Consider the following 26639-nt stretch of genomic DNA (forward strand, 5'->3'; position numbering starts at 1 on the left):
CCTCTCAAGATAAAAATCACGAGGCGCTTCACAAAAACAAAAATGTAAAAATATACAAAAGCATTTAGAAAATGTTTTAAAATATATTTAAAATGAGCAAAAATAGGCAATTGTGATCAAAAAATGTTAAGAAAGTGAACAGGAAAGAGGGAAATCAGTGGATCCTGAGGAAGGTGGAATAGATGGGGAGAGCAGAATAAAGAGAGAGTGGTGAAGAAGGTCACACCAAAGCCAGCTTGAACGAGTGAGTCTTCAGCTCCTTTTTAAAGGAGACCACTGAGTCCACTGATCTCAGGCTCAGGGGGAAAGAGTTCCTGAGTCTGGGGGCCACAGCAGCAGATGATCTGTCACCTTTGGTCTTTAGCCTGGTGCTGCACAACTAGTAGGCTTTGATCACTGGACCTCAGGGACCTGCTGGGGGTGTAGGGACTAAGAAGATCACCAATATAAGATGGTGCTTGTCCATGTAAGGCTCTATAGACCAGAACCAGGATCTTGAAATGAACCCTGAAGTTGACCGGCAGCCAGTGAAGCTGGAGGAGAAGCGGGGTGATGTGGGTGTGTTTGGAGGACTTGGTCAGAAGCCGAGCACAGGCATTCTGAACCACCTGTAGACGGTTCAGGGAGGTTCTGCTCAGACACGTGAAAAGAGAGTTACAGTAGTCTAAGCGTGAGGAGATGAAGGTGTGGAGAACTGTCTCAAGTTCAGAGCAGGACAGAATGGGACTCAGCTTAGCAACGTTCCTGAGATGGAAGAAGGAAGAACGAATAGAGTTAAAGTTAAAGTCCCATTAGTTGTCACACACACTGATGTGTGTGCAAAATTTGTTCTCCGCATTTGACCCATCCCCTGGGGAGCGGTGAGCTGCAGACACAGCTGTGCTCGGGAACCATTTGGTGGGAAGGGAAGTATAGTGATGAGTAGGGCTTGGGATTTAAGATCCCAACACAACTTAGAAATTCAAATAGCCTGTAATGACAAAATATTCTATTATCATGTAAAAAAAAATGGAAATGACATTTTACTGCCATTAAGGGCAGATTGATGAGAATGTTTCTTTATTTTTTTCTGTTTATAGGAAAATCTTGATTTCAAATGGTGAATGAAAAAAAATTGAAATAAATAAGTAGAGAAAGAGAGAAAGAAAGGGGGGAAATATGTGTATCTATATTATTATTGATGCATTTGATATTTCTTTCGTCAAATAATTGAGGCTATGCCTTAAAATGTTAAATATGTTATGTTCGCTGTATGTGTTGTTGATATTTACTATTTCTTTAATATGTATTTTTTTGTCTGTCAAACTGTTATCGTGGTGTTTCATAGTCTTGAGCAGATTAAATTATAGACCCACTGTGAGATTTTATGTTTGTATTTAATCAGTTTTACATAATTGGAGAGAGAGAGCATTTTCAGGACAAGAATCATTAATTATGTTGCAACAAGTTACTCTAATCATAATTTAATTTCTGCAAGCTTAAGATGATCTAATTTATTAGTTATAGCAATCAACAAACACTTCATTTCACTCAAATAATCCTGCGGTCAGTGTTTAAATAAAAACATACGCTAGTTCACTCAGATGATGCTTGGAGCTGGCGTTATAAACACTCTCGCCCCCGACCTTGTCGCATGACTCAACACGTCAACTCTCCGAATGGTCGAATCCCATTGGCCAATGACGACGTCAATCAAAGTGTTGGGGCGCCTTTTTCCAGGAATCCCATTCTCCTCTGGAGACGTTGGGAATAGTGGAACGACACGGCTTCAGCCCCGAGGGTTTCTTGCTGCTTTCCGTAGTTTAAAGAACCTGAATTCTCTGGATATGTAATCGGAAAGCAAACGGACATCGATTTATTCATTTATAAGAGGTATGTGATGCTGTCTGTGAAGCTTTATTTAACATTTTAGCTAGCGAATTTGTGAATGGCCGCTATTCGGACTAGCTGTGTTGTTTTTCCAAACATGAGTGGCCCGTCTTCATGTGTCTGGTGGTCCGTGCGAAGTCAATTTAAAGTGACAATTTATTTTATGTATCTTCAATGAAGCGCTTTATTATATTAAAATGTTGTAAATTGTGTTGTCTATTAAAGTATTCCCTATTAAGTGTTTATTATGGATTAGCTTGCTGTTATGCGCTAATGCGAATGATGCAAAGGATGATGTTTGTTGTTTAAGAACAAATATTTATCTTTATTATTAGACTTACAGGATAAATACGAATTATTAATATGTTAGGAACAAGTCAGCTAATGTTGTTTAAACCTTTTAAATTTATGTGGGAAAGCTGGTGTGAGAACATTTTAATTGTCTGTTAATGAAGCGTTCAGGGCAGATTAGTCTCATTACTCGACCCCATCAAGATCTGTGTCCTTTTCATCAGCGTTTCTCCTTCCTCGTCTCACTGCTACTGAGGGCAATGTAAACAGTTACAATAATGTTTGATAATTTATAATTCATTTTTGCCAAATCAGACTCCAGACATGTTTTTTTTTCAGTTAAAGTACAACATGCTTCCACAGAAAGCTGGGTGGGGCTGGATTAGGTGTTTATTTAGTGACCAATTGTTTCTAAATTATTATTTTTTTTGCTTTTTAATAAAAAAAATTATGATGATTTTTCAATGATTAGTCGTCTTACTACAGGTCTGTGTTCTAATTAGGAGAAAAAAATAGTGGAGGAAAAATTAAGAATGGATAAAAGTTGGAAATGGCTTTAATTCAAAAGGAAAGTATGTATGTATATATATATGTGTGTGTGTGTGTGTGTGTGTGTGTGTGTGTGTGTGTGTGTGTGTATATACAAACACTGACACTGACCAATACTGGAGATCTTTCCTGCCAACAGCCATTGTAATATACAACAACTCTTTGATGACTTGATTATTATTATTATTCTGAGCTACTACAGCAATCAGTTTCCCTCTGGGATTAATAAAGTATTTTTGAATTGAATATATATATATTTTTTTATATATATAATCTGTCAACTTCACAGGTAAAGCATTGCTGTTTTGTAAATCTTTTGTATCAGATGGAAACATGGGAAGCTCTTCATGATATTCTGAAAGGCTCTGGAGCAAAACTAGTTTAGAAATGTAAAAAAATCGTAAGTCCAGGGATTTCACTGTATTGAGTTCAGGCTCCAGCGACCAACAGTTGATCATGTAATCTCAGCGGTTTTCAGAATTTGCTTCGTTGTTTTTGTTATATTCTCAAAGAAATACACAGTTTAGTGAATGTTTAAAGGTGTGGTTCACTAAAAGAACACTTTTTAATGATTATTCTAGCTACAATCGGTCACTGAGTTTTCATGGAGATTGAAAGTAAAAACAGTCTCCTACACCTATCTAATGCATTAGCTTCTGATAGAAAATAGATGATGAGAATCTAGGATTTAAAAATCCTCTCAGATCTACGTCACGCTGTCATTTAACATTCATGGACTCGCCCATCTTCGCTCGTGATGGGGAAGGCTGTTGTTGGTTTAGTGTCCAGGAAACAGCAGAGAACATCTTGACTAGTCAAAGCTAGTCATTAGCAACTTCACAACACACCAGAAGACCTCAGGCTAGTGTTATTTGTGGGGATAAAACATCAACGTCACAAAGCAGAGTCAGTGGTAGAGTCGAGTTAGCCAATCAGAGGTGAAGTGTCCAAATACCAGGAAATTACACTCAAAATCCTGTCATCTGAAGATACTTTCTCCTCCAGTTGACTTGCGCTACCTGGAACAGGTGCATCTGAGCTTTTATTACCCAGAGACGAGTTTATGGTGCCTCCACATCTGGGTTGGAACGGACCTGCGTTGGTAGGGTATAATGTGTTTTAGGGTTGTCACGGTGTGAAAATGTAACCTCACGGTTATTGTGACCACAATTATCACGGTTTTCTGTATTATCGCGGTATTTCTTAAAACTTTTTACATTTTCAAAATAAACCCTGTATATCAGGAAAATATTGTCCTCAGTTTGTGTCTAACTTTTGCCTAAAATGTGTTATTTTGTAATGATGTTGTTTATTTGTTTACATTTTTCCCCTTTAGTCTTTAAAATACCAATATTTGCCCATAACTTCTTATTTTATGTCTGTTTGATGTCATCATTTTAAAAATATTAGATCAGATGATACTCAGTACTCAAGTAGCCTTCTAATCAGATACTTTTTTACCCTTACTTGAGTAATAAACCCTATATCAGGAAAATATTGTCCTCGGTTTGTGTCCTTCCAGTGAGCTTTGCAGATGTGGGAAAACGTCATCAGGCAGTAATCGTTGTTAAATTCATAATTATTCTCGGAGAGAGACCAACTCTTATCTGCCCCTGGGAGCCCCGTAATACATAGCGTCATTTCAACATGGCGGTGTCCGCGACACGGTTTATATGCAGGTAGCGGCGCTGCGGCTGCTTTATATAGCGACTCGTTGCATTCTCCCTCAACCCAAATCCTCAGATCACGCATTTTAGCTAAAACGCTAACGTTAGCTTGCCTTGCGTTGACTGTAGAGTTGTGGGTGATGGTCATGCAGATGTGTCATGAGATTTGAAGCGTTGCTGCCTTTCACAGACACTTTTTCTGCACGTGCTGCAAACAGGATAGCCGTCTTCTATCAGCTGTCCCTCGGCATTCTTCAAACATCCAAAAGATGCCCGTACTTCCCACTTTGTCTTCTTTGAGGGATAATAAATGTCTTGAGCACTGCCGTCTCCTCCTTTGGCCATTATTTCAGCTTTAGCTTCAATAAAGTTTTGGTCGTAAACAACAAAATGCGCATGTGCCGCCGGCAACTTCAGCAGATGATACAGTGGCTGGTAAGGGTCACTGCGCCTACACCGCAGCCACGGTAATCCACCGAGATAATATAGTTTTTAAAAAACAAGACGGTTATTATTATTGTTAACTTTTTTACCGGGGTTTACGGCTACACCGGTTACCGTGACAACCCTAATGTGTTTACATATGGATAGCCGACGCTACCAAAACCGGGCTGGACTCGACCAGATGTGAAAACGCCATTACAAGGCATTTATTCCTACTAGAGACCACTGCAAATGTATTGTTTAAACAAGTGAATCACACCTTTAAAAGTTTTATTTTATATGTGTTTTCTATAGCATCCTTATTATCAGTTACAATAAGCAGAGTAATCTGTCTTCGCTGGTAGCTTTTAGCTGCACTAACACAATGTTTTTATCTACTATATGATAATTAATTTGTGTTAAAACATTGAAACAGACACTAAGTGGATCAGAAAATCACCTTTTCTCTTATAACTGTATGAAACATAAATTAATAAATGTATTTAATCTGTTAGAAGTGCTTTATGCCATGAATCTGCCAAAAAAAACCATGGTTTTTTTTTCAGAGGACCGGTGTATTTAGTGTGAATCAACACAAGAAACTCAGCATTAGTCACTAACCCTGCTGTGGGTAAATATTGTTCACCCACTTGTACACACAGGGCAGTATGTGTGTGTTTTCTTTGTTAGTAGTCATTTCATGAGTTTGTAGAAGAAAAATAAGCCAGATAACGTTTGTATATTTCGCCTGAGGACACTTTAATTTAAAATACCCCACCCCCTACCAGGAGATTGTTTACTTTTGAAAGTTTTCCCCATTTCCTGATGCTCCAAAAAAAATTGCATTAATAGATGATTTAATGGAATTAAGTTTGAAAGAAGTAAGGAAGTCCTGTTTGGGTCCAGTCACACACACACACACACACACACACACACACACACACACACACACACACACACACACACACACACACACACACACACACACACACACACACACACACACACACACACACACACACACACACACACACACACACACACACACACACACACACACACACACACACACACACACACACACACACACAACTGAATGTCCTTTTTCCACTGAGGTCACACATTTCACATGGACACTCTTGTTTGCCAACTCTCTCCATTTTTCACTTGTTCTCCCACCATCTTCTGGGCTTCCTCTCATGTCACGCGAAGGTCGAACATAATTAGCAGCGACCGCAGCTCGTGTTCCGAAATATCCCCGCACATATTGTACACTGAACTCAAGCCACTGTGCTCTTATTTGGTTGCTGCCAGTGGTAATCGGATGACAGGGTAACGGTAGCGCTGCCACTCGTAGGCTGAAAACCAACACAAAGCTCGCCTCTGTTCTTGGCTGAAAAAAGACACTGTCACAGGTTTGGATTGGATGCTTGCTTAGTATGAGGATTGCTGTAAAGTCACTGACACCAGTGAGTTGATGCAATTTGCTGGGTTCCTTATATAGGAGACTTTTTCTGATTGGCTTAACTCATTCACTGCCATTGACGACTAAAGTCATCATTTTAGATCCAACCGTTCACCCAAATATTGGCCAATGTATGAAAAATTGTAAACATCGGCCCCTAGTCAAAATTAAGCTAAAAGAGTAAATGAAAAAGTACTTGTATTATTTAAAGGGACTTTACACAGTTTTGAATTTTTATGCTCGTGATTGCCCCCTCAGGCCAAAAGCGTGACGGCAGCTTCAATAGTAGGCTCGTGCACGAGGCGCGCATGCTGTACGTGCACACTCCTTAACGAAAATAACAGCTCAGACAGTCCCGTGTGTGTGTGTGTGTGTGTGTGTGTGTGTGTGTGTGTGTGTGTGTGGCCCGGAGGACAGGAGAACACGCAGCTAATTAATTAAATAATTTAGTTCTGTACCTTTCTCTTCAGCACAGCCGACAAAGGTTTATGATGGGTCAGTCCTCCTGCATGCTCAGATCATTCCCTTCCCTTGCTTGAAAAATTGTTCCAAAATGAAAGTTGAACCCACATCTTTTTTTATCTGTGAATTCAATGCCGTTCGGCGAGTCTCAAATAAAAATTTGGGCATCTTACTGTAAAAAATATATATCATTAATGTAAAAAAGAAACTCTAAATGAACTATGTTCACATCCGGAATCGAACCCGGGTCTTCTGCACGACAGTCCGACGTCTTAGGGGCTCGACACACGGGAGGCGACAAACAACTGCAATCAGCGAAGTTCATCGCTGTCGCTTTTATTACCTGACACACGGGAGGCGACCCGCGGCAGCGACCAGCGGCAAAGCCGTCTACGCGTTCCGTTCCATGGCAAAATCAAAACTTCCATTGTTTTGTTTGGCTGTGTCAGGTTGGAGGGAATTAAGGTTATTTAAGCGGTTCAGAGTTAAAAAAGCGGTAGACAGCAAGGTGCTAGAGGTATGTGAAATCTTACTTCTGATTTTACTATAAAACATAATAATAATCAACTTCTCTATGTTCGCTCGGAGGTGTACGGAGCATCATGTCCGCTCATTGGTCAGTGAATGAAACCTCCGTTAATTGGTCCTCGTCCGAGCGACAGCGATGAAAAGTTGAAAATATTTCAACTTTCTGGGATCGCGTCGCTGGGTCGCCAGTACACGACACGTGCACGAGCACAAAATTTCACACGCACGTTTTTCACGTTTCGCTTAGGAGGAGGGAGATCCGCGATTATCGCTTTGTTGCGCATGTCTCATTGAAAATGAATGTAGGAGGGGCGATGTCGCCTCCCGTGTGTCGAGCCCATTACTAGGTGAGCTAAAGCTCCAGTTACGTCTTTTGTGTCTGTAACTTTTATATCCTTGATGACAGCTGAAACAACGTTCAAAGAACGGTTTTGAGCGAAAATGGCTATTTTGTTACTAATTTGCAGGAAATTTCTAGAAGAAAGTTCTACAGAAAGTAGCTAAGGGTCCTCAGAAATGTAGCTAGCTTTGTCACTAGGCGTTAGGAACAGCGACAAAGTGGCACTGCCTCTCTCTCTGCTGCTAAAGCTACGGATAGCAAATGCTACGGGCGATGCCTGAGCGTGAACGTGCATGAAGCAGCCTGCTCGACCCGAGCATCTCTCTTTTTCTGTGATTTTACAGAAAAACAGACAATCACAGTAAAAACGCCAGGGCTCATTCTACAGGACCAGGGCATTGCAGGAGAACGTATGAAGAAGACATTTATTATTTCTATACATGTTTTGGCTGTCAAACTTCCTTATAGTCCCTTTATTGAGTGGGGGCAAAGGATTGTATGTGTGTGTGTGTGTGTGTGTGTGTGTGTGTTCCAGTTTTTGGAAAACGTGCATCCATAGCCAAAGTTATTATCCACAGTTACTTATTCCAGTAAGTTTGTGTTTCTCTGATTTGTGCAGTCCCTTGAATAAATAAATGGACCCATATATAGATTGATGCTATTTATTTATTATTTAAAGGCAGTCCGTTCTTAAAATAGGACCAGGAGACTTGTTTTTATGTTTGCTTTCTAAGTAACAACATTATGTCTGCTGTGTTTGCAGCTTGTGGTTACATTCGTATCAGCCAGAGCCGACTGGAGAGGTATTGATTTGTGTGTTGTGTGTATTTGTAGCGATCAGTTTCATGATGAGGTTTCCCAGCATCTACAGCTGTTTTCTCTCTCCTGCTTCCTATAAAATCACGTCATTTCCCCCCATAGACCTGAAGAATTAGAAAAATGCGCTGTAGTTCCAAGCTGGTGTGAATGTTTTTATTTTTAAAAGCCTCTCAAGGATGCAAAACCACTAAAGCACAACTGCTGTTTTTTCCAGGCCCCACATAAAGTTATTTTGGTTCAGGCAGTACAAGTATGCCAAAAAGTAACCCCAAAGTAACTCCCATGTTTCTGCAGAGCCTTTCCTCAGGATTTCAGCTGCAGCAGATTTTGTGTTTGAGCAGCGACATCCCAGAGAGCTTTGAACGTTTGAGCAGCTGTGCAAAGAGTCAGCAGCAAAAACGTGGATAAGAAAACTGTGTTTAGATTGTTCAGCTTGATGAGTCAAAGAAATCAGATTAAGATGACTGGGTTAGCTTCATGCGCACTAGTAACACGTCCTCACTCCGTTTTCTCTGTACTCTTGCATTTGGTTTCTCCTCCTACTGCAGCAGCTTGGTCGGATCACGCCAGCCTGCCTCAGCTTGTCTGAAAGAAAACCAGACAAACTGCTTATGAACTCAGCAGAATGGTAGTCTCACCTTTTGCTTAATTGCATTTCCTACCAGCCTATTTTTTTATTACCTAATGAAGGTGACTGAAGTTTGTTTTGAAATGATGATGCAAGTTTGTCTCATTTGGGATTGCATCTTTATGATTTTCCTGATTTGTAATAAAACAGTCTGTGCAAAAGTTGTGAGAAATGGCCTTGTTCACATTAATTGTTAAACATTAATTTTATTTTCTGGGTCCGCTTCCAACCGGGTCGAAGGATAGCCGTCATCAGTGGAGGAGTTGAGACATTCTTTAGGAAGCCTGGGTAGGCTGGGGATTTTCCATTAAAGATAACCGAGTTATGTCAGTGGATTAACATTTCTTTGGAAAATGTTCCTAACTGTTTTTCAAAAAGGTCACTGATGATTTTTAGAGTAGAAAGATGATTTTTGTTATTTTCTCTGGATGTTATGTTTTATGATGCATCTTATTGAATTTGACCATTATCCTGATGATTATCTTGGCCATAATTTTGCCTTTCCATAAATAAATAAACATGCCTCACTCCTATTTAGAAAGCACCATCCTTCCACTGAATGCAGTAATAACGACCAAACACAGCTAGACTCAATATTATTGACCATACCATGGCCACATAATGTATAATCTGTGTAACACTATAAATACAGCTGAAATATTTCCATACTTTCCTCCTTTTTACATTTTTTCTCATGTTCAGGGTTTTTCCTGCGTTCAGGTTTGCGTGGCGGCCGCCTCCAGCTATTTTTGTGCTGCCCCAGCCTGATTTCACTCTGCCCCCAGCTATATGGATGTTATGTTAACTGCAGTTGCAGCGTTGCGCCACTACGGGGGCGCTGTATCAGCAGTGGTGCACCGAAACGCACTAAAACCACTGCAGAAAAAGAAGACCAAAAATTGCTTTTCTGACTAGTTAGTACATATCTATTGTAGGCAGACCATACGTCCTCTTTCCCCCGGACATGTCCACTTTTCGCTCTCTGTCCGGGGCGTCCGGGGGGGGGGGGGGGGGGGTGTTCCTACATTGATCAAAATGTCCGGTTTTTCATCCAGGAGCAGGGATCGAATTATGGGGGCTAGATATCTTTCAAATAAAGATCCAGTTTCTGCCTATATTACAATATTTATAGACTCTCAGCGTAGCGGGATTCTGTTGAGCGCGTTGGTGCGCCCGCCGAGTCCGGTGCACGGTACATTCTCAAGGTGGCGCAACACAACATTATTGTTAACACACGATCGTTCATATCTGTTTATATCCTCTGGTATTCTGTCTTTTTATCGTTCCTGACGCGCTCCGCTCATCGTGTGCTGCGGCGATTTCACCTCACCGACGCAGCATCGAAACGCGCACTCCGCTTTGCGGTCAGGAGATCCCTTTGACCTGCTAAAAAGTAACTGATGAGGTGGAAAAAGTAAATCCAGGCAGCAGCTTTTCTGGAGTTTAGAGGAGATGCAGGATAAATACCTGAAAGGCTAACCCACGACGCTGATGGTTGCGTCGGCGAGCGAGTAAAGTCGAATTTCTGCCGGAAACACCCGTACCCGTACAGTTCAGTACTGGACGTTGTCATCAGTTACGCCATTAAAGTGAAACGTCTGTAAGAACAAAGACAGGAAGCCCAGTAGGCTTTAATGTAAACATGAGACTTGTCTTCGCCCCGGCCCTGTGTTGCATTACCTCCTGAAAGGAGTCTGCTTGTCTTCCATTGTTTAAAGAGAGCTAATTAGATCCATGTTTCCTCTGCTGCTCTGTTCTGAGTTCTCACTTCAACTCCTGCAGGTATTTCTATATTTAGAAAGGCAAAGTAGGGGACAAAGTTCCCGCGTTTCTTTTGTTCACCTGGTCAAAAACGTTTGCCAGACGTTCCGACAATAAAACCCATAAATGTCAGCAGTTTTAATTTAATCTTAAGTTGACTTGGTTCTTTTATTTTTGAGTGATTCCACATTTTTAGCAGCATTTATGATAAATGAGCCACACTTGTATGGAGTCGGAGGACTCCATAGCGCTTTACACTACATCCATTCACACGCTGGTGGTGATGAGCTACATTGTAGCCACAGCTGCCCTGGAGCTCACTGATGGAGGCGAGGCTTCTGAGCACACTCGCTGCCAGTCCCTCCAACCACCGCCAACAGGCAGGGAGGGTTGCGTTTCTCGCCCAAGGACACAACTGCAGAATTCTCTGCCGGGAGCCGTAATCTCACCTGCAACCTTCCGATTACTGAACCGCCCGCTCTTCCTCCTGAGCTACTGCTTCTCTGGCATGTTGCAGCACAGAGCCCGACAGCACCTGCTAGAGTGTCTTTTGTTTGTTTTGTTTGAATTGTCGACGTGAAACCTTCCTGGCAGGTTTGTCCGAGGCGTTGGCGTGTGCACGCGGTTACCGTTGCAGAGATTTGAAATCAGTGAACAAATTACAGTCCTGTATTGTAACGTAACAGTTAGTCAAACCTGTTAAACCTGTGTGTGTGTGCGTGTGTGAGTGCTGTTTGTCAAACACAAATACTGAAAATATTTAATCTCGGCACAGTGGATTTCCAGAACCAAAGTTCTGTATGTAAGTGAGGAACTGGACCGTTTGAAGGTTTTAAAAGGATCCCGACTCTCTGAAGGTCTTTTTTTTTGTTTTTTTTTGTTTAGACTTTGGCTGATTTTCTATTTACTCTGTTTCCTCTCCTCTGTGGTTCTCTCCCTCAGGGCTCTTCTGTTGGTAAACAGCCTCTTAGGATGTCTGACGCCGCGTCGTTGTTGTGGTGAGAAACGCTCCCGGCTAAAAGCAGAAGAGACCCAATCGGTTAGATGCTCGCTATGCCTCGCTTAAGCACCGGCCCCATCTCAAAGGCCAACCCTGCCCTTTTGTGGCTCGTCTGCGTTGTTCTTGGATTCTCTGCTCTAAACACACCAGCCCAGGCTGGTAAGAGAGAAACTTCAGTGACTAATTGTTTTCAGCCAACGGTTCAGCATGAAAACACCCAAAATGAACGAGCATAAAAAGAATCAGTGGAGAAAGATTCTTGTTGTTTATTTACTTTTACAGATCCTGAAAAACCTCAGCATGTGAGCCTGTCAGCTGACTTGGCCAGGCAGCAACTACTCATATCATGGTTTGGAGGAACAGCCACGACCTTTGACCTCATCATATTAAGAACTGAATTCAATGAAACTGTCTACTATGTAAGTTGAATTCAACACAACCTTGCCTCTGTGTGTAACGTGGTGTGTTGCTACGTAGTACAAAAATGTTATGACAAAGGATTGTTTGTGTATCCGTGATAAAACTAAGTGTTAATACGTTTGGGTCGATCCAAAGAAGGGATCAGCTGATATGGTTTTTCTAAACGCTCATGCCGATATGTAGATGCCACGGTCAGTCGATGGCTAGATGTTTTTCGCCTCATCTACAAGCTAAAATGCCACTGATAACGGTAGATGCACTAACCCTAACCTGAATAACTCTGAATTTAACCAACTTTCTGTGCACTGCACGGTGTTAAAAACCGAGCATTTAACCAAAGTTAATAAAATAATTAACTGACCAAATAAACAAAACTGTTAAAAAAAAGGGAAATGTCGGTTGACAGCCATGTTTTAGAATTTGGTAGATTTCTGACTATTATTTATTTAGAAGGCCAGAGTGTCTGCCACGGTGAATCGAGCGAGCGGCGAGTACCGGTTTATCTGGACTTCTGACGTACCTCTGGAGTGCACGTCGCTGTCAGTAGGGGTCCGCTCAAGAGATGGACAGAAAACGAGCGAATGGAGCCAAAATCAAATACAAGGTCAGTTTGACGATGAATCCATTCAGATGTGGATGTGTTTTTATTAAACACAGGTTATTTCCTTTATTTAAAAATGCATCCGTGTGAAGCGGCTGGGATGAGGATCAGCACCTCCAAATCTGAGACCAGTTCTCGACCGGAAAAGGGTGGCTTGCCAACTCCGGGTCGGGGGAGAGGTCCTACCTCAAGTGGAGGAGTTTAAGTATCTCGGGGTCTTGTCCACGAGTGAGGGTAGGAGGGATCGGGAGATCGACAGGCGGATCGGTTTGGCGTCTGCAGTGATGCGGACGCTGAGCCGATCTGTCGTGGTGAAGAGGGAGCTGAAGCAGAAAGCCAGGCTCTCGATTTACCGGTCGATCTACGTCCCAATCCTCACCTATGGTCATGAGCTTTGGGTGATGACCGAAAGAACGAGATTGCGGATACAAGCGGCCGAAATGAGTTTCCTCCGTAGGGTGGCCGGGCTCAGCCTTAGAGATAGGGTGAGGAGCTTGGACATTCGGGAGGGACTCGGAGTAGAACTGCTGCTCCTCCGGATCGAAAGGAGTCAGTTGAGGTGGTTTGGGCATCTGGTCAGGATGCCTCCTGGACGCCTCCCTGGGGAGGTGTTTCGGGCATGTCCTGCCGGCAGGAGGCCCCCGGGTCGACCCAGGACACGTTGGAGAGGTTACATCTCCAATCTGGTCCGGGAACGCCTTGGGGTCCTGCCGGAGGAGCTGGTGGAGGTGGCCGGGGAGAGGACGGTCTGGAGCTCCCTGGTTGGGATGCTGCCCCCGCGACCCGGACCCGGATAAGCGGAGGAAGACGACGACGACGAAAAATACATTCCCCCGTATATTTCATAATTATTTTCTTCTTTATTGTTGTTTTTCCAGGAAGGGACTTTCCTACTAATAGTCGTTTCCAGATGTACCCCCAGGACAGAATCGTGCCTGTGGGGGCCAACACAACCTTTTGTTGCATCGTAGAGGAGGGCAAAGTCTTCAAAAGCATCAATTATAGTGGAACAGAAATAAAAGCAACACGTCTGAGTCGGCGAAGTTACGCCGCTACTGCAGTTAGTCAGACGGCGTCGGGTACAACGGGATCCAACGTTATTTGCCTCTCGACGGACAACAAGCTGTCCGGAGCCGTCGTGTTTGTTGGATGTAAGAAAAATACATTCATACATAATAACTCTTTCAACTGAAGAGGTTAAAATCAAATATAATCTAATGGCTTTTGTTTTCTTCAACATGCATCGTTTTACCGTTTTGTTCTGCTTTCCTCCAGATCCACCGCTGCCCAGTAATTTTTCCTGTGAGACTCATGACCTCGTCTCAGCCGTGTGCCAATGGAGTAAAGAACGAGACACTCACCTGGTTGGCAGAAAGAGAGAAACGGTTTTCTCCATTATGGGCAGGTACAGAGTCCCACTCTTTAAAAAGTTCTGATTCAGTCAGGAATAGGTGTCTGTCTCACAGACGGTCGACATATTCATTTAACGCCTCTTTTAGAAAACAATGTCGCAAATTTGCTGCCAAGCTGAGCCTGCATCAGGGAGCCGTGGGTCGTTTATAAGTGGTCAGACTTAATGCGGTGCAGTCGTGTGCTTTTTACAAAAGATTGGGCTATGATGGCGTAAAGGGGCCTTGGGGGCGGTCCCTGTGCCGCTGCAGACTTTGGTTTATCTTGGACAGATCTTGCTGTTTGCCATTGAAGTCGCGCACGTTTTAACACGCTGCTCCTAAAGGTGTTGGTCCTCCAAAGTCCCTGTGCAATCTCTGGTGATCTGAGCTCCATCTCTAGAGCCCTTTTCAGACAGACATTCTGGAACATTTGCGGACAATTCAATCCGGTTTTTAACTGGAACTGTGTTTTCAGACACACCACTTTTGTACCGGAGCTTGTCCTTTCGGCTGCGTTCACACAGCAGGGAAAGCTCCAGATGTCTGACGGCGGCGGGGGTGGGGGGGTGGGGGGTGGGGGGGGAATCGGACTTATGTTAAGAAGAAGAAGAAGAAGAAAATATCATTTCTATAGCGCCTCTCAAGATAAAAATCACGAGGCGCTTAAGCATAATTCTGCGCACACGAAGACGCATAAGAGACCTGGATGATGAAGCTCAACGGTTAAAGGAATCACTGAAGCGGTGTGAAGCGCTCCGTCGCGCGTCTAGGCAGTACCGTAGGAGGCGAGCTGCCGTGGTTCGCCGCATGCTACAGCAGCGAGCTATCTAGGTGCGCACAGTGTCCCCCGGTCCCCTCCTCCTCCCCCTCCCCCTCCTCCCTTGTCCGGAACTTTACCTCACCAGTCTGAATCAGCCACCCTGTCCGTAACAAGTCCGGACCTGTTACTAGGGGCTTCGTCCGGATAAATTCCGGAACACGTTATCCGGATGTTTGTATTCAGACAGAAAGGTCTTACGGACAGAGTCCGGAACATTTCCGTTTTTCATGGCCTGTCTGAAGGGGGCTTAGCAGAGAGAAGCTCCTGGGGCTCTGCATCGCTCCAGTTTAACATCTCAGCTGATTCTAGTTACAAAAGCGGACCTTACTGCCCGCGTTTACTTTCATTTTAAATACAGTTGCCCTCCGGAGCTTGGCATTAACTCTCCACATGATCATGACACCTCCCTCTGTTGCCCCATGGCAAAAAATCCACTCACGAGTCTGGCGTTGCGGTAGTATTACTACCAAGCGTGGCGGCATGAATCCAGCTAAGTTCCTGCAACGCCACGCCGCCACCGCGCGCTCATAAGACGCACCATGGCGGCAGTATTACGCTGATTAGTTGGCATGGTGTGTCTTCAACAAAGAGCTAATGATTAAAATGTAGAATTTCAGACTTTTAGAAAGACTCTCCCATCTGGTCTCACATCCGGAAAGCTACAAGAGGAAACAAATCATTTAGGAGAACTGTGGGTCTCAGTGGAACCTTCTAACGGACCATCACGGAGGTAGCTGTTCTGTCACTTAGTGCTTTAGATAAAAGCCGTGAATTATTCATTATCTCTTCATCTAGCTTGTTGTCTCTGAAAAGGGAGTTTTCTGCACAGAAAGCAGCTGAAGAGCGGGTTGAGAAAGCTTTTAGTCTCATGGTTTACTGGCTGTCTTCCAGAGCTTTTACAGGAATCATCAGAGAACTTGCCAGAACTTGTCTTTCGCCCTTCTCTGTACATTAGATTACATGAGTGATTGTGTTTTTAATATTGTATTGTGTTCTTTCTGATTGTCGCTGTTATTTTTGTGCAGAAGCTGTGCTGAGAAAAGCCCAGAGCAGAAGTGCACGCTGCGTCAGTGGGATGGTAACTGGACTCTGGTGGCTGTTAATCCTCTTGGACGGCACAGCCTCACTGACTCGGCCGATATTAGTCACAGAGGTAGGCCGCTCTGTTTCCATCATGGACGTAATTTTCACTTTAGAAGTGGGGGGACACGGGGGGGCTCTTTACAGTATGTTCTAATGGGAAACAGGCTTCAACACAAACGGTTGTTTTCTGCTTGGTCCTAGAGCTCAACCAGTGTCAATTTAATATAGCTTAATATTGTTTTTGGATGGTAAAAAGTGCAGGGGTCAAAACTTGACTTTGGAAAAAGTGGGGGGGACATGTCCCCCCTGTCCCCCCCCAAAATTACGTCCATGGTTTCCATCATCACTCAGTGCTGTGATCCAGCAAACCTTCATGTGAACCCACGTGTTTTTCAACAAATACTTTATGGCTATTTTATCTTTTTCTCTTCAGTGTCTCCAGTCGCACCAGTGAATCTGACATCCATTGCTCATGCCTGGAATGCGACTTTATACTGGGAGTGGACATACAGCAGTTATTCCTCCCTGGCTCTTGTCTGCCAGGTTGAGATAACCTCCCATGGAAACAAAACAGAGGTAAGTAGTTGATATGTGCTCCACGTGGAGCTGAAAGGTCTGGTGATTTCAAACGACGCGATCACGTGATCTTCAAAGCAGCATTTTTAGCAGCGCTTCTGACTGACCCGGGATCGATTTTACACATCCAGCGCTTTCCCTAGTTTGAGCAGACGGAGCATTACATTTGGTCGTTTTTTAAATGTATTTATTTTCTTTTTGTGGCGCTGCTACAGCCGATATTTATGAGTGTGAGACGCAGAGGCCGACTTGCTCACTTCCTGCAACAGCTGAAAGGGATTTACTGTAATAACACTCATGTGCAAAAGAATGTTAATGTTAAAACGGCTTGCCGTAGCCCTGCTCTCTCATTACCTGTCCAGCTTTCACACAGTTCTTCACCTTTCTGAAGCCTCTTTAGTTTATCTTTCCTCCTCTTTTACAGATTTGTCCTCACCTGTATTTACAGGTGGTCCCATCACGTTAATGTTAAAATTGTCCCAGGCGTTTAGTGCGCGTCACCCCCCCCCCCCTCCCTGCTTTCACAGTGATCGGAGGTGTGTGTGTGTGCAGTGTGCTGCGCCGTCAAACTGATGGCACACACGTGTGTATGTTCGTGTTTTCGTTTGTAACTCCGTCTCTGGTAGGATGCGGATGTGGGTACAGTCTGTCACTTCGTCCGTCTTCTCCACGAGGGAGCCGTTTCTTTCACACACACGTCTGACCCGTCTCTGGTGTGGCTGTTGGAGAGCCTGACATCGCCACGCTTCATTCAGCCACGTTAGAAGGAAGATGAGGTCCTGGCAGGCACAGAAGCAGCTCAAAGATGGAAAGATATGAACGGGCCGCGCCGCGCCGCACCAGTGTGATTTCTCCGTCTCCAGGAATGAGGCAAAGCCCCGCCCCCTCTGTGATGCTTGTAGACAGGAGAGGGACTAAAAGGTTCACCAGGAGCAGGCAGGTTCTGGCCGTGGAGAAAACAGTCCAGATATTCCTCCTTTAGTCCAAATGATCTTTTCTATTGTTTTCTCTTACGTGGAGAAGCCAGGCCTGATGTTCCTCTGCTTAGTGGACAGAAGCTGCTTCTTGGAGTGGCACAAATAAACTTTTAGTTATCTTAGAAAACAAAACAAAAAAAATTCAAATCTTATGTAAATAGTAAATATTTGTTCAAATATTGATAATGAATCTTTGTAACTTCTTTTAGCACAATTATATAATTTTTGCATCTTTTCGACCGGTGTAAATAATTGTACAAAGACATTTTCCTGCTAATAACTTAAAAAAATGTGTTCATAACTATATTTATTCATATTTTTATGCATTTACGGTCTAGATTGCCATTCTAAATTATTAAAAATATTCATCATACATGTTTGTGGGTTTCACAGTAAAAAAACAAACTTTTTCCAACTCGGATTATATCTTTGAGCGACTTAAGGTCCAATGTGCAACTCCTTTATGTCCAAATATAAAAAAACAAGTATAAATTCATACGGTCCAGGTTGTGCTGTTTATTTCTTTTTTGGAAATTAGTCAAAAACGGCAAACTACACCCCAGAGGTGTAAGAACCCCAGAAGGTTAATATAAATACTGGTTTTCATCAAAATGCTAATCATAACTGGTGTTTGTGTCCAGCTCTTCTCCGGTGGGGGTCTCCGATCCGTGGTTCTGTCAGACCTGCAGCCTGATGAACATTACAGAGTCCGCATTCGCTGTGGATCCCAGAGGAACTTCTGGAAGTGGGGGAACTGGAGCCAAGTCCTTTCGTTCACAACCAGAGCCTATGGTAAAGGCGTTTATTTGTAATTATCTAAGTAATTTTTCCAGATAATTCAATGATTTCAAAAGGTTAACTGAATGTTGGATCATGAACTGGTGATGCTGTATGGTTTTAGTTCCCAATCCCCCTGATGTGTGGATGTGGATGAACAGGGACAACACCGGGATGGTGGTTTGGAAGGTGAATTTCTCTGAATCTGTTTTATTTAAAGACATAATAGAAGTTATTTTCCTGGAATTGATTGAACTTTTTTTTTTATAACCATCCGTCGTAAACCTCGGATATTAAAACTGCTTTGATTCCTCTTCATTTAGTTTTCTTTTTCGTTTCCTTCAGCCTCTAACGCGACAGCAGAGCCGAGGTCGGATGAAAAGTTATACCGTGACTTTTTGGAACCTTGAAGAAAAGCTGCACACTCAGGTGGTGCCAGCAGACACTTACTCTGTGCCGTTCAACCTCTCGCAAATGGTTTCATTCAGCGATGGTAACAAGGTCGAAGCAAAGGTCGTTGCAAACAACGTGGACAGGTCCTCTGAACCTTCAAAGGTTCCTCTACGTTTGATCGGTACGTGAGACCTGAGGCATTATAAAAGCTTTCAACTCTTGAGTGTTTAAACTTGCAATAGAATTGTTTTTTTTTTTCACATTTAAGGAAAGTTTGTTTGTTTTTGAAAATGTCTTCCCAGACGTGGAGCCGCTCGTTTTTTCCAGAGTCGTTTATGGCGACGGTGGTTTCCGTCTAAACTGGGAGCACAATGCCAGCGCCACCTGCAGTTATTTGGTTGAATGGTACGATGCCCTGTGCATGCGTGACTGCGCTGTGGACTGGATCCCATTGGCTGCTGGAAGCACCAATGTGTCCATCGAGTCAGGTATGCTTGGCATGCAGGCTTGTGGATTTTTTTTAAGCCGATTTGAACAAGCTGTTCACCTTTGCAGCGGTGCGCTTTCATTCACAAGTGTGCAGTTGGAATGTTATTGTCTAACGCGTAAAACTGTCTTTTCTTTTTCCCATCAGAGAACTTCCAGCCAGGTGTGAGATACAACTTCTCCCTCTACAGCTGTCCGTCAGACGCCCCAGAACTAATTCAGCGTTGGCAGGGATACACGCAGGAGCTCGGTAAGGGTTGAAACGTCTTTGTTCTGCTCCCGTGTGCTAAATCACCAATCTGTCTTTGTTCTTGTTTCCTCCATTTTTTTTCCCTGACCTTCCCAGTCCCGTCCAGTTCCTGCCATCTGTCAGTCAGTCAGCAGAAGTCCGACGTCATCCTTACCTGGAATGAGATTCCTCTGGCTGACAGAAGAGGCTATCTCCGGGGCTACAACGTTTACATGAATAATGGCTTCCAGCTCACACTTCTCTGTGTGTTTTTGATTGGTTTTTACCCGTAGATCTGTTCCAGTAAAGCTCGTATCTCACTGGGTTGTGACTTGTTGCCAAATACAGCGTATCCGCGGGTCCTTAAAAAGTCTTAAATTTACTTTTCCAAATTTAAGGCCTTAAAAATCCTTAAAAATGACAAATAATCCTTAAATACAGTTTCCAAAGGTCTTAAATTACCAAAGACCCAATAAACTAGATTACTTTATTTCTATGACATTTTCGTGAATTTCTAGTTAGTGTTCAGCATTCTTTGTGTACGATGTTGGCGTAGGCGGAACCGTACACATTCAGTTGGTTGTGAAAGGGGGCTGTTTTTAGATGAGCACATTAGCTGGTTAAGCTAGTGGGAGCTTGCGCCATGGGGAAGTGCAAGTTTAATGGTAAATGGATGGCTAATCCCACGTTCGCGACATGGTTAGGACCGATTCCAGGCAATAGCTGGAAATTATAGCTTAAATTAAATAATTTAAAAAAAAAAGCTTAAATTTGGTCAAATTGGCCTTAAAAAAGGTCTTAAAAAGTCTTAAATTTGGCTCCCTCAAGCCTGCAGATACCCTGCAAATAGTGAACGTTTACTTGGGTCACCACCTTCCTTGAGAGCCTTACATTTGGAAGATGTTGAACCAAATTTACTCCTAAAGTAGCAGTCCGGAGTTTTCCCCCTTTCAGAAATTTTGTAGGATTTTTTTTAGACATCCATAAAAGCGATGGTCTTCCAGCTAAAATATTTGCGTATCTTCTTGCAATTTTGTGTTTCCTACTAGTTGTTGTTAGCCGCAGCCCAGTGAGGTGCTAAATTAAACGGCTAAAAATAAGAACTACCAATTTATTCCCTCATCCCATCATCTGCTTTATTCTCCTTGTTGTTTTTCCACATTTTCTTTTGAACAGCCAATCTTTCCAACCTTGGAATGAGGAGCTACACAGTAAAGGGTCTCCCTGTCGGGTCCTATAAATTTACAGTCAAGGCCTACACGTCGGCAGGCGAGGATTCCGGCACCACCGTTTCTATTAAGATGGAGGACAGTACGTGAATCTTTAGTTCAGCCCTGTGTAACCTTTAATAATCTGTTCCGTCAGTATTTACAGCTAGAGAATGTGAAAAACTACTTTATTCAGTTATGATTGTTTTAAAAAAAGGCGTTTCGTATTTTCTTAACAGCTGACGATCTGATTCTGGAAATTTTGGCTTCTTTGGGGATGGTGACATTATTACTGGTCATTGCTACTGTTGTTTGCTTCAAGAAGAGAAAATGGTAAGATTGATGCTAATATTGTACCAAAAATAAACAGCTGGCAGTTTTTGTTAGGGTCTAAAAAAAATCAGTTTCTGATCAAAATGATGTATTTTATTGAAAAAACAGGAACATGCAATCTTAGGTGTGTTCTTGCTGTGTCATGGTTCTAACTCCATGCTTTCGTTCTTTTTAAACACAGAAACAGTTTTGTTTACCTGTTTTGTAGCTACAGTTTCGCGAAACTGTAGCTACAAAACAGGTAAACAAAACTGTTTCTGTGTTTAAAAAGAACGAAAGCATGGAATTAGGAACATGCAATGTTTTTTGTTGAATTAGGAACATGCAATTTGCATGAATTAGGAACATGCAATTTGCATGAATTAGGAACATGCAATGTTTTTTGTTGAATTAGGAACATGCAATGTTTTTTGTTGAATTAGGAACATGCAATTTGCATGAATTAGGAACATGCAATGTTTTTTGTTGAATTAGGAACATGCAATGTTTTTTGTTGAATTAGGAACATGCAATTTGCATGAATTAGGAACATGCAATGTTTTTTGTTGAATTAGGAACATGCAATGTTTTTTGTTGAATTAGGAACATGCAATTTGCATGAATTAGGAACATGCAATGTTTTTTGTTGAATTAGGAACATGCAATTTGCATGAATTAGGAACATGCAATTTGCATGAATTAGGAACATGCAATTTGCATGAATTAGGAACATGCAATGTTTTTTGTTGAATTAGGAACATGCAATGTTTTTTGTTGAATTAGGAACATGCAATGTTTTTTGTTGAATTAGGAACATGCAATTTGCATGAATTAGGAACATGCAATGTTTTTTGTTGAATTAGGAACATGCAATTTGCATGAATTAGGAACATGCAATGTTTTTTGTTGAATTAGGAACATGCAATTTGCATGAATTAGGAACATGCAATTTGCATGAATTAGGAACATGCAATTTGCATGAATTAGGAACATGCAATGTTTTTTGTTGAATTAGGAACATGCAATGTTTTTTGTTGAATTAGGAACATGCAATGTTTTTTGTTGAATTAGGAACATGCAATTTGCATGAATTAGGAACATGCAATGTTTTTGTTGAATTAGGAACATGCAATTTGCATGAATTAGGAACATGCAATTTGCATGAATTAGGAACATGCAATGTTTTTTGTTGAATTAGGAACATGCAATTTGCATGAATTAGGAACATGCAATGTTTTTTGTTGAATAAGGAACATGCAATTTGCATGAATTAGGAACATGCAATTTGCATGAATTAGGAACATGCAATTTGCATGAATTAGGAACATGCAATGTTTTTTGTTGAATTAGGAACATGCAATGTTTTTTGTTGAATTAGGAACATGCAATTTGCATGAATTAGGAACATGCAATTTGCATGAATTAGGAACATGCAATGTTTTTTGTTGAATTAGGAACATGCAATTTGCATGAATTAGGAACATGCAATTTGCATGAATTAGGAACATGCAATATTTTTTGTTGAATTAGGAACATGCAATTTGCATGAATTAGGAACATGCAATGTTTTTTGTTGAATTAGGAACATGCAATTTGCATGAATTAGGAACATGCAATGTTTTTTGTTGAATTAGGAACATGCAATTTGCATGAATTAGGAACATGCAATGTTTTTTGTTGAATTAGGAACATGCAATTTGCATGAATTAGGAACATGCAATTTGTTTTTTATTCCAGGGTAAAAAATGCCTTCTACCCAGACATACCCGAGCCCAAACTGCCCAGTGATTGGTCCAGGACGCCGGTACGTCACCAGTCTAAACTGATCAAATCTGACGCTCGTCTCTGGTGAAGGCGCTGACTCGATACCGATTCCTTCCTCTTTGTTTCAGGGACCTTTGGATGTGAAGCCATCTCTCCACAGTATGGTCCACATTGTAGAAAGGCCCGAGCGGGATCCTAGCAAGGATGCTCTCGTTATCATTCCTGAAGAGGATGAGGATGACGAAGATCAAGCCGTAGGAGACGAGCCAGTTGACACAGACGAGCCACAGTCGTTACGCTACTACAACGATGCAGTAGACGAGCGCCCCATACGGCCGCGTTTCCCAGACTCCTCTTTTTCTTCCGCGTCTTCCGTGGATTCAGCCAACACGGATGTGACATACACGGGGATCCAAACATCATGTTCTTCTCTGGTCTTTCAACTGGATCCACAGAGCTCAGCGGAGGGCCATCAGCATCACTCTAACAGCTGTGGGGGTGGAGGAGGGGTGTACTGGCCCCAGATGCACCCCACAGCTTTAGGTGACACCAGTGGCCCAGCTTCTTCTGAGCCTTTGCTGGACTCCCAGGCTGCTTGCTCTGGGGGATACAAACCCCAAAACTCCTGGCATTTGGACTCTCCTACTCAGGCTGGTGGAAACAACAACAGTCTAGGATCACCCGTCTCCATTGCTTCCACACAGTTCCTCCTCCCTGAAGAGGAGGAACACGAAGGTGAGAAGCGAGCGTCAGCAACAACGTGGTTCAGCAATCTGCTGTCATCCTCAAGACCGTGATTTTGTCCCATTTCTGCTAATAGCAGGCAGGCAGTGAGGGTTAGGAAAAGGGATCCCATTCTTTTCTGTTATCAGCGTCGTGTGTTGGCAAGAAAGGAGGAAAAGAATCCTTATTTTTCCCACAATGTAGCACTACGTCGTTACAATCAGCACTTTGACTGCAGGCTAGGAATACCTTTTGGGAGGTTGGTTACTAAAAAAAAAACAATCACGTTATAAATTCCTGTTTTCACCCAGAGATGGATATAAAGATATATAATATAAAAAATCTATTCTGACTTGTCAGGAAACACGGTGATTGTTGAACTTCCTTTAAAAGCTGGTCCTGTAACATGCTGTAATGGGCGTTTCCTAATGGTAAATGTGTATTTGCCCCATTGCGTCAGCGTTTTAGCTCACATTTCATATATGTTTAAAGGTGTGGAACACAGAAAAACAACTTTTAAATTATTATTTCTAATTATAATTGGTCACTCTTGAGTTTTTCATGCAGGCTGAACATAAAAATAGTCTCCTACACCCATCTCCTGCATTAGCTTCTGTGAAAATCTAGGATTTGAAAAGCCTCAGATCTATGTCACACTGTCGTTTTAACATTCATTGACTCACCCTTTGTGATTTGTGAGGGGTAAGGCTGTTGTTGGTTTAGCAGCTGAGAATGTCCCAACTAGCAGAAGCTAACCATTAGCATTAGCTGCTCCACAACACTGCAGAACCCCTTCAGGCTTGTGTTATTTGTGGAGATAAAACGTTGTTACAAAACAAATGAGTCAGTGGTAGAGTCGTGTTGCTGTTGGTCAATCAGAGGAGAGATGTCCAAATATTAGAAAATAAGACTCCAAATCCTGCCGTGTTAAGCTCTCCTCTGCTAGTTCCTGAAACAAGCGTCCCCTTGACCCAACCCCGGATAAGCAGCTGAAGATGGATGGATGGATGGATGGATGGATGGATGGATGGATGGATGGATGGGTAGGTACTAAAACATAAACTCATTGTGACATAAAACACTACATTTTATGTTGTTTACCATCTTGCTCTATAGACGCTGCACATGTTTAGCTGGCCGTTGGAGGTTGTTGTCATGTGATCATTTCCACTTTTCAAAATCTGACATTTCCAGAGTCGCCTTAAAAAAAAGCGCCAGTGCCCATTACAGCATTCATGGCTTCCATCACTGGGAGCCTCACGCCTGCTGTCAGCTGATGAAAAAGACAACACGTCAGGTCATTATAAAGGAAAATAAAACAGCAGTACTGGTGTAGTTTCTGCTCAGAATGGCTGTTTTTTAATTACTGTCTAAAACTTGTTCATTTTAAAATGCACTTATTATGTGACACAAGTACGGGAATGGTGCTTTCTGTTATGGTCTGGAATTCTGTGGGGATTAAACCCAACAGATATGCACTCGATATAAGCTAGAACGTCATAAACTGTCATTCAACGGTTAGAGTATTTTTATTTTGTCTTCCTCAACCCATAGTGTTTATTTTCTCATTCAGGCCAGTGTTTTCTGTTGTTCTGTATACCTTCCAGAGCATTATCAACTTGTTGATGGTGGGAAACTATTTTTTTTTTATTAATTATGATTTCTGATTGATTTTATAATATAATGCTTCCAATGATGTTTCACCATATCTTTTTACTGCCTTAGCCCTAACTATTTGTTAAAACAGCAAAAGCAGAAATGCACTGTATGGGACTGAACTTCCACTGGGGAGCTAAAAAGAAACTGTGGCTTATTTCTGATGTTTCTGAATTGTTCTCAGTCTGCTGTCTACGTTTTTAGTTGTTTAGGGAAATGGGACCAAGGGGAAAGCGTGCCAGTCTGACAGACGTCCTTCATCATCTCTGGTAAACTTTACGTTTTAAGGATAATTATAATAAAAATGGTGTCTAATTTTCTGGATTTGTTTTGTTGTATGTCTAAAGTTGAGCCTGAGGTCTGCCACAGCTGACTGTGGTGTTTTAGTGCCTCCAGCCGACAAGCTTTAAAAATACTGTGACGTAAAATATGACAATAAACTAATATATCTCTTCACATTATATGGGCAATTAATGTACTTAGACATCTCTTTTCATGTAAATGTTTTATTAATCAGGAAGAAACTAACACTTATTAAAGAAAAGAGAAAAAATGTTTTGAATGAGATTAGTAGTTTATTTCATCCAGTTGTAAAGAGTGTGTAAAGGGTAAAGGGTATTAAATGACTGCAGATTGTCTTTTCCTCTAATGTGTGCAATTGGAAACAAGCATTACTTTAAAGACTGGGTTACAGAATGTATGTAGAAATGGTTAAACAAATGTGCACCTTTTCACTTTTCCCTAAATCTTTGTATTTTGCAATTAATTGTTTGTTTACTTTCTTGATTTCTTTGTCCAACAAATGATTTTGCATCAAATGTAATTATTGGTATCAAAATGTACATTCATGATGTGCTGAAACACAGGAAGTGTTACTAAAAAACCATCATGTGGCTACAATTAATTAAAACTGTTTCCCACTTGTTATTGCCGTCATATCACAGACTTATCTTTTGCCAAAGATGGTGTAAGTAGGGCCAGGTACTCATTACCCAAGTAATTTTTCTTGCAATTTTCTGTTTTTAACTATTAGGAAATAGGTTTAACAAAGAAAACGCTGTGTAACGTCTACATGTCTTTCCTCCCAACGTATTTATGTGAATGTGATGCCTAAGCTGTTGCTACAAAGCAATGGTACAGATTACACTACAGTATGTATCTTTAAAACACTAACACTGACTAACCCATTGCATGATAACATGACCTAAGGGTTTTTTTTCTTGAAGTGTTGTAAAATGTAGAATAATTTTAAGATTATTTTATTAATGAACTGAACGGACTACCTGTTGTCTCTGATTGAACACAAAAATATTAGCATTAATACCAAAAATTGCTGTTACCTGTTTAAAGGCAATAAATTAGTTTTGTCTTGAAAATTTGTGGTTTTTCTTTAAAATTACATTTTTGATCAACATCTCTTC

The 26639-nt window shown here is 41.9% G+C and overlaps 1 protein-coding gene across 2 annotated transcripts; it reads left to right on the forward strand.

The window, feature by feature from the left end:
- Positions 1 to 1714: 1714 nt before the first annotated feature.
- Positions 1715 to 26594, forward strand: lifra (LIF receptor subunit alpha a). 2 transcript variants are annotated; one of them, XM_015972947.3, is made up of 18 exons: positions 1715 to 1872; positions 11745 to 11961; positions 12085 to 12221; positions 12673 to 12826; positions 13702 to 13974; positions 14099 to 14228; positions 16060 to 16187; positions 16551 to 16693; positions 18312 to 18462; positions 18572 to 18636; positions 18793 to 19021; positions 19143 to 19328; positions 19475 to 19576; positions 19673 to 19819; positions 20732 to 20866; positions 21003 to 21096; positions 22813 to 22879; positions 22968 to 26594. In XM_015972947.3, exons 2-18 carry the CDS (start codon positions 11847 to 11849, stop codon positions 23634 to 23636), a joined length of 2925 nt encoding a protein of 974 aa, XP_015828433.3. In that variant the 5' UTR covers positions 1715 to 1872; positions 11745 to 11846; the 3' UTR covers positions 23637 to 26594. The 2 variants fall into 2 exon arrangements, with proteins under 2 accessions (XP_015828433.3, XP_015828434.3); XM_015972948.3 differs by having other exon boundaries at positions 12676 to 12826.
- The last annotated feature ends 45 nt before the right edge of the window (positions 26595 to 26639 follow it).

Source organism: Nothobranchius furzeri, chromosome 17, assembly GCF_043380555.1.
Source record: "Nothobranchius furzeri strain GRZ-AD chromosome 17, NfurGRZ-RIMD1, whole genome shotgun sequence".
Classification (NCBI taxonomy): Eukaryota; Metazoa; Chordata; class Actinopteri; order Cyprinodontiformes; family Nothobranchiidae; genus Nothobranchius; species Nothobranchius furzeri.

What these genes read in the sequence shown, in the direction of transcription:
- lifra (XM_015972947.3), top strand. Translation starts at nt 11,847, where the DNA reads ATGCTCGCTATGCCTCGCTTAAGCACCGGCCCCATCTCAAAGGCCAAC. An exon ending in AAACACACCAGCCCAGGCTG is followed by an intron (nt 11,962 to 12,084) that starts GTAAGAGAGAAA and finishes TTACTTTTACAG; the next exon opens with ATCCTGAAAAACCTCAGCAT. An exon ending in TGCTTCAAGAAGAGAAAATG is followed by an intron (nt 21,097 to 22,812) that starts GTAAGATTGATG and finishes TTTTTATTCCAG; the next exon opens with GGTAAAAAATGCCTTCTACC.